This window comes from Ranitomeya variabilis, chromosome 6 (assembly GCF_051348905.1).
Source record: "Ranitomeya variabilis isolate aRanVar5 chromosome 6, aRanVar5.hap1, whole genome shotgun sequence".
Lineage (NCBI taxonomy): Eukaryota > Metazoa > Chordata > Amphibia > Anura > Dendrobatidae > Ranitomeya > Ranitomeya variabilis.
The window spans coordinates 29009886-29023676 of NC_135237.1; the positions used below are offsets into that span (position 1 = coordinate 29009886).

The following is a 13791-nucleotide window of genomic DNA, read 5'->3' on the forward strand; positions in this document are numbered from 1 at the left end:
GGTGGAGAAGATCTTGGATTCTCGTATTTCTAGACGGAGGCTTCAGTATTTGGTTAAGTGGAAGGGCTATGGTCAGGAGGATAATTCCTGGGTTGTCGCCTCTGATGTTCATGCGGCCGATTTGGTTCATGCCTTCCATGTGGCTCATCCTGATCGCCCTGGGGGTTTTGATGAGGGTTCGATGACCCCTCCTCAAGGGGGGGTACTGTTGTGAACTCTGTTTTTAGGCTCCCTCTTGTGGTCACAAGTGGTACTGTGTGAGTGCTGGCTTTGGGCTCCCTCTGGTGGCTCTTTGTGTCATTCTGCAGGTCTGAGGCTGGATCAGCTGTCTCGTTATCTGTTAGCTGGTTTCCTATTTAGCTCACCTGGACTATTAGTTGTTGCCTGCTGTCGATGTATTCAGTGCTATTTTGATCTCTCCTGAATTCCCTCGCTATCACTCTCGCCAAGAGAAGCTAAGTTTCTGTTTGGTTATTTTTTGCTCATCAGAGTTCAATATGTTTCTTGGTTATTTATTTGTCCTTGTCCAGCTTACTAATATGTGATTTCCTTGCTTGCTGGTAGCTCTAGGGGGCTGAGTTTCTCCCCTCACACCGTTAGTTGGTGTGGGGGTTCTTGTATTCTCAGCGTGGATATTTTGTATAGGGTTTTTTACTGACCGCACAGTTCCCTGTCTGTCTTCTGCTATCTAGTATTAGTGGGCCTCATTTGCTGAATCTGTTTTCATTTCTGCGTTTGTATTTTCCCCTTACCTCACCGTTATTATTTGTTGGGGGCTTCCTATATCTTTGGGGTCATTTCTCTGAGGCAAGTGAGGTCTTACTTTCTCTATAGGGGTAGCAAGTTTCTCAGGCTGCGTCGAGACGTCCAGGAATTTAGGCACGTTCACCGGCTACCTTTAGTGTGTTTGGTTAGGATCAGGTTTTGCGGTCAGTCCAGTTACCACCTCCCTAGAGCTCGTTCTATGTTCAGTAACTTAGCTAGTCCAATCTGTGATCCTCAGCCACTAAGGATCATAACAGTTAATAGAGTGATAGTCTCCAGCAAGGGAAGGAATGAACCCTCTATCCACCCAGAGACCGAGAGGAGGCAGTGGAGCTGCATATGTTACATCTGTGTGTGCGGTTCACTGCGGTATAAAGTGATCCTACAATGTGGTCTCCAGTAGTACAATAGTGTGTTCTTCTGTTATTACATCCCTGACCTCTAATGATAACGAGAATACTCTGCTGACCAAGCCCACAAATAATAAGATGATTCTGCTGACCAAGCCCACAAATAATAAGATGACCTACCATGCCCACAAATAAAAAGATAACTCTGCTGACCATGCCCACAAATAATGAGACGACTCTGGTGACCATGCCCACAAATTAAGGAGATGACTCTGCTGACCGTGCCCACAAATAATAAGGAGAAGACGACTCTGCTGACCATGCCCACAAATTAAGGAGATGACTCTGCTGACCATGTCTTCAAATTAATGAGATCACTCTGCTGACCATGCCCACAAATAATAAGGAGACTAGTTGGCCTGTGCGAAATTTTCGCACATTGGTTGTCGGGGGTGCCGGTAATTTCAGGAAAATCAAGCTGGTCAAATGTTAATGTATTTAATGAGATGATGAACACAGAGAGGTATTTATATATGTAGATTGGTAATACAATAAATTGGTTTGATAAGTAGAGTCTAAAAAAATGTCTTGAGGTTGTGGTGCCACCTGCAGGTTATGTTTTTTTTCTGCAGGTTTCTGAAAATGAATGTTTAAACTGTATTTATTGATCACATTGTGGGTGGGTGGTTTGTTTGTGTCTTTTCTTGCTGAAGGGGGCAAGTTTACCTTTCAAATAGTGTATTATTTGTGTGTGGGGGGCGAAGTAATCACTGAAAAAGCAGTGCATGTTTACAAATGTGTTTACATATGTGACTCACCTGCAGTGAAGTGTGCAATCCTTCAATGTGCCGAAAATCGGCTGGGCAAGGAGTTCGGCAAGCTGGAAAGACGTCAAGGCAAATGTTAGGATTTGTTTGTGATGTCTGTAAGCAGCTTTGTGGTATTGTGCTTTGGGGTAGTGTGGTGCCACCTGCAGGTCATTTTTCCTTACTGCAGGTTTGTGAAAATTAATTTTTAAAGTGTGTTTTGTGATCACATCGTGGATGTGTGGTTTGTTTGGCTATTTTCTTGCTGAAGGGGGCAAGTTTACCTTTCAAATGGTGCATCATTTGTGTGTGTGGGTGCAGTATGAACAGAGATACAAAGTAATCACCGAAAAAGAGTGTTTTGAAATAATATAGAATAATATAGAAGGATGACTCTGCTGACCATGCCCACAAATAGTAAGGAGATGACTCTGCTGACAATGCCCACAAACTAAGGAGATGATAATCAGTATGCTCTGCTGGGTAGTGTGAAACATGGAATATTTTAGGATTTTGATAGTGCTTGTCTCAAAACAAAAGACCTAATAGAAATATATTTTCTTTTAATTATACTGTATGTATATTTTTGGCATTTGAAGCGCTATATTAAAAAATGATGTCACCTGCACACGGTGCTTTATACTGCAGCGTGACTACTGTTTTGTTAATTTTGCTACACACCGATGTCCTTCATGATTATTATCATTCCACCACAGTCTAATATGATCCCATGTCTGACATCTGGAGTTCTGATTCCTGATTTTTATTTTGATTTATGTATTGCATCTTTTTTTAATATTATATACAGTCGGGAAAATAAGTATTTGATACACGGCCAATTTTGCAGGTTTTCCCACCTACAAATACTGGAGAGGTCTGTAATTCTTATCGTTGTTACACTTCACCTGTGAGAGACAGAATGTAAAAATAAAAACCAGAAAATCACATTGTAGGATTGTTACATAATTAATTTGCATTTTATTGCATGAAACAAGTATTTGATACAGTAGAAAAACAGAACTTAACATTTGGTAAATAAACCTTTGCAATTACAGAGGTCAGACGTTTCCTGTAGTTCTTGGCCAGGTTTGCACACAGTGCAGCAGGGATTTTGGCCCCCTCCTCCATACAGATCTTCTAATTTTTGGGCTGTCGCTGGGCAACATCCATCCAGAGATTTTCTATTAGGTTCAGGTCTGGAGACTGGCTATTTCACTCTAGGACCTTGAAATTCTTCTTACAGAGCCACTCCTTAGTTGCCCTGGCTGTGTTTTGGGCCATTGTCATGCTGGAAGACCCAGCCACGACACAGCTTCAATGCTCTTACTGAGGGAAGGAAGTTGTTGGCCAAAATCTCGTGATACATGACCTCATCCATCCTCCCTTCAATACGATGCAGTCAGCCTGTCTCCTTTGCAGAAAAGCACGCCCCCAAAGTATGATGTTTCCTTCACCATGCTTCACAGGTGGGACGGTGTTCTTGGGGTTTTACTAATTCTTCTTCTTCTTCCAAACACGGCAAGTGGAGATGAAACCAAAAAGTTCTATTTTGATCTCATCTGTGCACATGACCTTCTCCCATGCCTCCTCTGGATCATACAGTTGGTCACTGGTGAACTTCAAATGGGACTGGACATGTGCTGGCGTCAGCAGGGGGACTTTGCGTGCCCTTCACGATTTTAATCCATGACACCTTAGTGTGTTACTAACACTAATGTTTGAGATTGTGGTCCCAGCTCTCTTCAGGTCATTGTCTAGGTCCTCCTGTGTAGTTCTGGGCTGACTCCTGGCCTTTCTCAGAATCATCCTTACCCCACGAGGCGAGAACTTGCATGGAGCCTCAGACCGAGGAAGATTCACAGTCATCTTGTGTTTCTTCCATTTTCTAATAATTGTGCCAACAGTTGTTACCTTCTCACCAAGCTGCTTTCCTATTGTCCTGTAGCCCATCCCAGCTATGTGCAGGTCTACAGTTTTATCCCTGGTGTTCTTAGACAGCTCTTTGGTCTTGGCCATGGTGGGGAGGTTGGAGTGTGATTGAGTGTGTGGACAGGTGTCTTATATAGGTATCGAGTTATAACAGGTGCAATTAACACAGGTAATGAGTGCAGAGTAGGAAGCTTCTTACAGAAACACTAACAAGTCTGTAAGAGCCAGAATTCTTGCTGGTTGGTCGGTGATCAAATACTTACAGTATGTCATGCAATAAAATGCAATTTAATCATTTAAAAAACATACAATGTGATTTTCTGGATTCTTCTTTTAAGATTCTGTCTCTCACAGGTGAAGTGTACGTATGATAAAAATTACAGACCCTCCATTCTTTCTAGCTGGGAAAACTTGCAAAATCGGCAGAGTATCAAATACTTATGTCCTCTGTTCTTCCACTATTCTTTATCACATAAAAAATAATAACTAGTGATGAGCGAATATAATCGTTACTCGAGATTTCCTGAGCATGCTCGGGGGTCCTCCATGTATTTTTTAGTGCTTGGAGATTTAGTTTTCATCACCGCAGCTGAATGATTTACATCTGTTAGCCAGCATATGTACATGTGGGGATTCCCTAGCAACCAGGCAACCCCCACATGTACTTATGCTGGCTAACAGATGTAAATCATGCAGCTGCGGCAAGAAAAACGAAATCTCGGAGCACTAAAAAATGCTTGGCGCACCCCCGAGCATGCTCAGGAAATCTCAAGTAACGAGTATGTTCGCTCATCACTAATTAATAACCTAATCAAATGAATAATTGATTTGCAGGAAAACCCTTTGATTTATTTTAAACAAGGAGATTTATGGGAGCTCTTATCTCGCCAGGAATCCATAATGTCGGATAAAAGTGACCTAAAGGCGGAACTAGAAAGGAAGAAGCAACGATTAGCGCAAATACGAGAGGAAAAGAAACGCAAAGAGGAGGAGAGGAAGAAAAAAGAGGTTGGTGAACGTTTGGTGGGGGCTTCATGCTGTGCAGTTGTGGCCAAAAATTTTGAGAATGAAACAAATTTTGTTTTTCACGTTTTACGGCTTCACTGATTTTAGAATTTTTTTTCATCTGATGTTTTTGTGGTTTCTGGAGCAGAATTCTAAACATTTCATCATTTTTTAAACTTTTTATTGACAAATACAAACACCTAGTCTCCGGTACTGAACCCCAAACACAAACTTCTTACTGTACATACATGTTACTGTTCGGGTTTGGCAGACTAATAAAGATTGTGGAAAGGCTGCAGTGCATCCAATCAACAAGCTTTAAGGCATTGGCATGGCTGTGATTGGCCGGCGCAGCATGTGACTCGGCCTGATGTCGTGAAATAAATAAATAATTAACAAAAGCGATGTTCTATTTTTAGAACCAGCTAATGGAAAGCAGACAGCTGTGAGCTATTCTGGGAAGAGGCAAATATCGATGCATCTTTTAGCCTTTTAATATCAGCTCTTAGCTGTCTGCTTTGCCTTTGCTGGTTATTAAAAATGAAGGGACCCCCCAAAAAATGATGTGGTGTCCTGCCTATTTTTAATAACCAGCAAAGGCTAAGCAGACAGCTAAGAGCTGATATTAAAAGGCTAGAAAGGGCCATGGATATTGTCCCCTTCCCAGCCTAATAAGACCAGCCCTAAGGCGTCCCAAAAATGGCGCATCCATTAGATGTGCCAATTCTGGCGCTTACCCTCGGCTCTTCCCGATTGCCCTGGTGCGGTGGCAATTGAGGTAATGGTTTTGGGGTGACAAATAATACAGTTGTAAACACTCCAGGCAGAACAAGCTCACTGATACATTCTTAGTTAACTCATTCTGAAGCCTGTAATAGCGCAATGCGGAGGTTAAAGAAGGCAAACGGTGCAAAATTTGAAATAATACGTAATACGTGTACTGTATTTGAGGCTAAAAATAATTTTTGCAAAAATTTTGCACTGTTTGCCCTCTAAAGCCTCCACGTTGCGCTGTCTAATACAGGCTGCAGAAGGATTTAAATAAGAATCTAAAAAAAAATGTCCCCAAAAATGGACGACCACTGTTAATTTACAGTACAGTATAAGTCCCGCTTCAGACCACCATCATGTGGCTGATTTTTAGGGTCCATATTATGGCTGTAACACACAGAATCCCCCCATAATTATAATGACTACAGGGGTCCACGGTTTTCTTCCGTATGACTGCAGCCCTCCTGGCCTTACATGTACCAGGGGGCTGTTTGTGTTAGGTGGGCATGTCTGTATTGTACCCCATGGAGGTCATATGGGAAACCCAGGAGCCAGATCCACAAATCATGGCCTTTACATATGGGTGAGGGGGCACATGATGACTTCCATGGAGCAGTGTGTCTGACAATACGTCATCTTCTACAGACCGAGCAGCAGCAGAAAACAGAACCCATCCATGAAGACACGGACCTGGACCGCAAAAGACGCGAGACGGAGGCTTTACTGCAGAGCATCGGGATCTCTCCGGAGCCTTCCTTAGGTATTCCCATTGTACCAGCTTATACACACCGCTGCCATGTGAGACCCTCGGGGCCTCTGCTTGGAGACGAAGCCCACCTGAGAGCCTTCTCTGTCATTGTTCCCTTTATGCTGTGCAAGATTCACACCTCCCTCTGCCTAATCTTCTCCCATATGGACTTTCTGATCTCCTTCCATATCGATCAGGCAGAGCGCTCTAGAAACGCTCTGCCTGATCCCAGAGAGGACAATGCAACCTTCACAACTGTGCACCCAGCGCTGCTCTGTCCTCTCCATGCCACTGCTGCAATCATTTCTATGGTCTCCGAATACTAGAACCTTTCTGATCTCATTCCATATCGATCAGGCAGAGCGCTCTAGAAACGCTCTGCCTGATCCCAGAGAGGACAATGCAGCTGCACAACTGTGCACCCAGCACTGCTCTGTCCTCTCCATCCCACTGCTGCAATCATTTCTATGGTCTCCGAACACTAGAACCTTTCTGATCTCATTCCATATCGATCAGGCAGAGCGCTCTAGAAACGCTCTGCCTGATCCCAGAGAGGACAATGCAGCTGCACAACTGTGCACCCAGCGCTGCTCTGTCCTCTCCATCCCACTGCTGCAATCATTTCTATGGTCTCCGAACACTAGATCATGAATGATGATCAGACAGTACGGCCCAGGAGCCCGGAGGGGGGAGCATTCACTAGACCCCAGATATTATTATTATTATTATTTATTATTATAGCGCCATCTATTCCATGGCGCTTTACATGTGAGGAGGGGTATACATAATAAAAACAAGTACAATAATCTTGAACAATACAAGTCAGAGCTGGTACAGGAGGAGAGAGGACCCTGCCCGCGAGGGCTCACAATCTACAAGGGATGGGTGAGGGTACAGTAGGTGAGATATGAAATATACCCCCCTTCACTGCACCCCAGCAGGAATCCTAAAAGTAATCAACCCCTTCATTTCCATATACCCTTTACTGTTTACAGCCCTAGACCACCAGGGATTTTGTCAGTAACCCCTTTACTATCCTAGACTACTAGGGATATTGATATTAACCCCTTAACTGCCCTACGACACAAGAGAAATTAGCAGTAAACCCCTTTTTGGCCCTAGACCACCTGGGATCCTTCAATTAACCCTTTACTGCTCTAGGCCACCAGGGATCCTGACATTAATTCCTTTACTAACCTAGACCCCCAGTGATTCTCAAATTACCACGTCACTATTTTAGCTTAGCAGGGACCCTGACATTAGCCCTTTTCTGCACTAGACCACCAGGGATTCTTCAATTACCCACCATTCATTTCTTCAGTTTACAAACTTAAATTATTAAGGATCGTTACAATAACTGCTTCATTGCCTTAAATCCCCAGGGATGCAGACATTAACTCGTTCTTTGCCCCAGATCACAGGGATCTTACAGTTACCCCTGTACCCTTTTAGTGGATCAGGGATCCTCACATTAACCCCCTCACTGCCCTAGACCACCAGGAACCATCACACTAACTCCTTTACTGCCCAAACCACTAGAGATCTTAGAATGATCTCATTGTAGCTCTAGACCTCCAGGGTTCCTGCTATTAATCCCTTTTCTGTCCTAGACCACCAGGAATTTTTCAATTACCCCTTTACTATCTTAAATTACTAAGGATGCTGACATTAACCCCTTCATTACCCTAGACCACCAGGGATCCCACAATTGCCCCTTTACTGTCTTCGCCCACCAGGGATTTTAACATTAACCCTTTCACTGTCCTAGACCACTGGAGATCTTACAATTACCCCATTACTGCCCTAGACCACCAGGGATTCTGACATTAATCCTTTTACATTAATGCCATAATCCGAAAAAGAAGAGGTTTAATATAGGCAGAACATAAGCACTTCGATTAGAGATGCTGAATTTAATTTACCTATTAAGGTATGAAGTGACATTAGTGAGGGACGGTAAAAAGATCTTTATTAACAAATAGTTTAAAATTAGAATTCTTAAAAAGACAGGGTGATGTAATCAATGGGACCTCCAAGTATAAAACAGGTGGTGACCCACAATTCCCAGTAACAATATATTTTACATATTAAATATACATATAAAATGTTACAAGGGTGTAATTGATATCCCTATAGAAAAGAAGAGGTTCACATCGCCCTGTCTTTTTAAGAATTCTAATTTTAAACTATTTGTTAATAAAGATCTTTTTACCGTCCCTCACTAACGTGTCACTTCATACCTTAATAGGTAAATTAAATTCCGCATTAATCCTTTTACGTTACTCACTGGACCGTCACACAAGTCCCAGTCATTAGAGGCTTATTAAGCACCTTAGGATTGCAAGATGTCGGGCGCAGAAGTGAAGACCGGTCTGGACGACAGATCTGGGTGGCGTGAATCAAATTGCTCCTCTCACGTCATGTCCGTATACCCTTTTGAAAAAAAAAAAATCTCTTTCCTCCAGATGTAGCAGAGCTGAGTGCGTCATTTAACCCAACTCATGATGACAGCAAGAAAGAAAGCTACACAACGCATCCAGCTCTGCTACTTCTGCATAATAACGATCAGTGTCATAGCCTCAGATACTTACTGCTTTTTTTCATTTTTCCAGTCCCCACCCCAATGTCGCCTTCATCCAAGTCGTTGAGCACGCCCAGCGAGGCCGGCAGTCAGGACTCGGTGGACGGCGCCATCATGGGACGGTGAGTTGTGCGTCCGGTGCCCGTGCATGCGATTGTAGGGATGTAGTGTATGTGCTGCACCACGCCGATGTAACAGCCACACGATCCATCACCGTCATGGCGCACACCACGCTTTCCTCTCACCGCCACCATGATAATGCGCTCACGCTGCTCATACTAACCGTCATTACATGTGACCCCGGATCCATCATATCCAGGTCTATAGGAAACCAGGACTGACGCCCACAGACGGGTGCAATAATTACCGGATGGGCCCGGAATCGGAGGACAAATTTTACTTTACTGTTTCCGGACCAATGCAAAACCGGGGCCGTAAGTGCAAGTCACGGGCAAATCTGTAAATCTGGGGGTGTCCGGACTCAACGGGGCCAGCGCCAGCACCCGGCAAGTGCCAGACCCCCTGTATCTTGTATGGAGCTGAGGATGCTACATCCTGTGCTGGTGCCGGCTGTGCGGTGCGGCCGGCGCCCTAGTCTACTTGCCCCGATTGCAGCAGGTCAGTTGTGACAGTGGCATTTAATAGGTTGGAAATGGGATGCCGATGGCCTTGTAATGGCAAGAGGGACCTACTGAAAGCCCCACCGTCTGCCATGTTTGTACACCTTTGTACCCCAGCCTTCATAGGCAGTGGTCTAACCAGAGTCCGCTGGGCTGCGGTGCTAAATTTGGACCTGGACCCCCCACCGACTCGTTGATCAGACGTATGGACCCTTGTAGCGTTGTAGAACCTATAAAAACATGTGTATCCCCCCCACACATAATACTGTCCCCCGTCCTGTCTCCTTCTTGTAATAATATCCACAGTCCTGGCCCCTTCCAGCAATATTTTCCTCCCTCCTGGCCCCTTCATAAATTAATGTCCCTTGTCCTGAGACCCTTCCTGTAATAATACCCCCCCATCCTATAACAATGTCTCCCATCCTGGGACCCTTCTTAGTATATTGTTCCCCATTCTGGCCCTTTCCAGCAATAATGCCCCCTCCTGGCCCCTTCTTGAATTAATGTCCCTCATCCTGAGACCCTTCCTGTAATAATACCCCCCCTATCCTATAACAAAGTCTCCCATCCTGGGACTCTTCCTGTAATAATACCCCCTATCCTATAAGAATGTCTCCCATTCTAGGCCTCTTCTTGATATAATGCTCCCTACCCTGGCCCTTTCCAGTAATAATGTCCCCGTCCTGGCTCCTTCCTGAATTAATGTCCCTTGTGCTGGACCCCTTATTGTAATATTGCCTCCCCTATCCCATAGTAATATCTCCCATCCTGGGCCCTTCTTAATATAATGTTCCCCATCCTGGCCCTTTCCAGCAATAATGTCCCACTCCTGGCCCCTTCCTGAATTAATGTCCCTTGTGCTAGGCCCTCTTATTGTAATATTGCCCTCTATGCTATAACAATGTCTCCCATCATGGGCCCATTCTTGGTATAATGTTCCCCATCCTGGCCCTTTCCACCAATAATTTCCCCCTTCTTACCCCTTCCTGAATTAATATCTTATGTCTTGGGCCCCTTCCTGTAATATTGCTCCCCTACCCTTTAACAATGTCTCCCATCCTGGGCCCCTTCTTGGTATAATGTTCCCTATCCTGGCCCTTTCTAGCAATAATGTCCTCCTCCTGGCCCCTTCCTGAATTTATGTCTTCCGCCTTGCGCCCCTTCCTGTAATAATGCCCCCACTCCTAGCCTTTAACAATGTCCCTCATCCTGGGCACCTTCCTGGTATCAAGTCCTCCATCTTGGGCCCCTTTCTGGTATAGTGTCCCCCTTCTGGCTTCTTCCAGTAATATTTTTTTTTTAATTTCACCTTTACAGCTTCAAAACAGTGTTTAGAACCTTAATAAAAAAGAGTTTGTTTCTAGCAGTGGTGGTCGGTCTCCAAGGCAACGGATTGTAAACATAACAAACAAAAAGTGCTAATATCTCAAGAATGAGTGAAAATTTTAATTTGCAGTAAATTGCTAAATTGCTTGTAATTACCGTATGAGCGTCACGCACGTGTTCCTGCATCCCGTTAGGTGGGCGTCATCGGCTGGTCGCATGCGGCTGAATCTCTTCACATGTGGCCCCTTGCGGTCGCACTCTGTTACATTGAGCGCTGCTCTGAAGGACGCCCATAATACATTACAATGGTTTACTATAGAAAAAAAGACCTTGGACTGCAAAAAATCTAAAATGTGCGCAAAATTTTTATTTTTCCATCGGTAAATCATTACGATGACCGACGTCTAAATCTGCCACCTTCTGATCTGCTCTATCAAATCAAAGTGTTAATAAATGATTATTATGAGATTACCGCCTATAGAATTGTGATATAAACAAAGCAGGAGCGCCCCATCATTACGCCGCACGGAGACAATGGCGCGGATGATGAGGCCACTTTATGGTAACAATGGAGGCAGATTACAGCAGAACAATGCCGCCATTCACAGCGACGGCACGCAGCATTGACGTTCAGCTTCTCACACGAAGGACGGCCGAGAACTGTCACTAATGTAGGTGATTTCATGATAAATACCTGGCGCATCCCTTTTATAGGAGCAAGATTACCAAATATTCTGGATTATTCGACTCTATAAAAAATATCTGCATGGAAAGAAAAGATTCCCAGAATTCTGGCTTTCTGCTCTCCACTCTATGGCGCAGACTTAGACAGTTCCCGCTGATTAATACAGGCTGTATACATCAATATGCTGATAGCTCCCCCTAGTGATGGAAGCAAAAAAACGGAATTCTATGTAGCAATCATAAAAGTCAATATAAACCCTTTATCGAGCCTTGCCAAATGACTGAGGATAAAAGCCAAATCAAAATCTCAATTTGCATATTTAGTTTCCCAGAGGAGCATTGTATGGCCTATAAGTCTCCTTACACTGGCATTCCAAGCTTGTCACTCTCCACAAGAAGAAACCTTACCCCTTAGATCCCAGTCAAAAGCCTCTCACCTAGCCAAATTATATCTCATTCTTTTCACTGAGGAGGGGCAATTACCCAAAACAACGTCTCTGCAAATTGAAAGTCTGCCTGGTGTCGTAGAAAGGCAGCCTAAGGGGGCGCTAGCGGGAGCGCAGGGAGAGGGAGGAATGAGGCACGCAGTGCACACAGGTCCTAAACTAGGCAGGTCACTGCAGGGACGATAGGGGCCGGAGCTGACGCGTGAGAACAGAGGGTCTACCAAAAAACGCAGGACACAGAATACTAAGACAGAGACTTAGTCAAAGGACAAGCCGAGGGTCGAGAGCCAGATGGGAGTGAGGTACCAAGGGGCAAAACAGCAGATTAGTCAAAGACAAGCCAAGGGGTCAGAAAGCCAGGACAGACAGAGAAGTACCAAGCAGAAAACAGGGGCAGTAGTCAGGGGGCAAGCCGGGTCATACACAGCAAGACGCACAAGCACAGAGGCACAACGATTACAGACGAATAACCTGGGTCAGCTATCTCAGACCGAGCAGACGGAAGTATAACCGACTCAGAACCCAGGAACTACCAGCATTAAATGGCCGCCCCAGAACCAAAGAGAGGCAGACTAATTTAATCCAGACCTGACCAGGAAGGAGCCAGAACGAGTCCATCCAGGGTCATGACATCTGCTTTGGTTATTATCCTAAGCCATGTAGCAAAGATCATTAAAGGATTGATATGGACTTTTAGGATTCCTACTTCCAGTAGATGCGCTAGATTTCAAGTCCTCTTCCTCTCTAAAGAAGCAATTTGCATATTGAATTTCCCAGAGGAGCATTGGGCAACGTTTAGTCTTAAAATAATACAATCATACAGTGCTCAAATAATACTGCCATACAGTGCTCCATAAGTCTCCTCATACTGGCATACCAAACATGTCACTCTACACAAGGTGAAACATTACTCCTTAGATAGTGTAAGATAATACACTGTACAGTGCAAGGCAATGTATACAGCACGCTACACTGTCAAAATAATACAAACATGCATTGCTCAAACAATACTGCAATGTAGTGCAGAAATAAAAACAAAAAATACAGTGTGAAAATATTACCACCATACCATCTTAAAATGATACCACCATGCAGTGCTTAAATAACACCAAACATGCAATACTTAAGTGATATCATTCAGTCTTTCCCCCATGCAGTCCTCAAATAGTAGCACCATACAATGCTCAAATGCAGTTGCAAGGTATTATCATCATGCAACGCTAATATAATACCGCCATACATACAAGGGACACATAATATCAACATATAGTCATAAAGTATTACCATCATACAAATAATAGCAATGTTTAGCCTTAAAAAAATACATCCATAAATTCTGAAAATCATACCACCATGCAGTGCCCAAATAATACCACAATACAATGCTCAAATATTACCAACATACAGACTAAAAATAATACCATCATGTAGTGTTAAAATAATACCACCATACTGTGCTCCAATAATATCAACGTTTAGTCTTAAAATAATAAAATCATACAGTGCTCAAATAATACTGCCATACAGTGCTCAAATAATAGCAACATTTAGTCTTAAAATAATACCATCATACAGTGCTAAAATAATACTGCCATACAGTGCTCAAATAATAGCAACATTTAGTCTTAAAATAATTCCATCATACAGTGCTCAAATAATGTCGACATATAGTGGTAAAGTAATAGCATCATACAGGGCTCAAAGAATAGAATACCTTAAGATCAAATTCCACTCCTACTGCTGGGATCTATGGAGGTCAC

General features: G+C 43.7%; 1 protein-coding gene across 5 annotated transcripts in view; it reads left to right on the plus strand.

Annotated features, from left to right (window-relative positions):
* Positions 1 to 13791, plus strand: part of DYNC1I1 (dynein cytoplasmic 1 intermediate chain 1) — a 481016-nt gene that overhangs the window by 25534 nt on the left and 441691 nt on the right. For all 5 annotated transcript variants that reach the window (XM_077268126.1, XM_077268129.1, XM_077268125.1 and 2 more), the window contains exons 3-5: positions 4742 to 4858; positions 6272 to 6386; positions 8987 to 9077. In XM_077268126.1, the coding sequence (XP_077124241.1) occupies positions 4742 to 4858; positions 6272 to 6386; positions 8987 to 9077 (323 nt within the window). The remainder of the gene's footprint in view (positions 1 to 4741; positions 4859 to 6271; positions 6387 to 8986; positions 9078 to 13791) is intronic.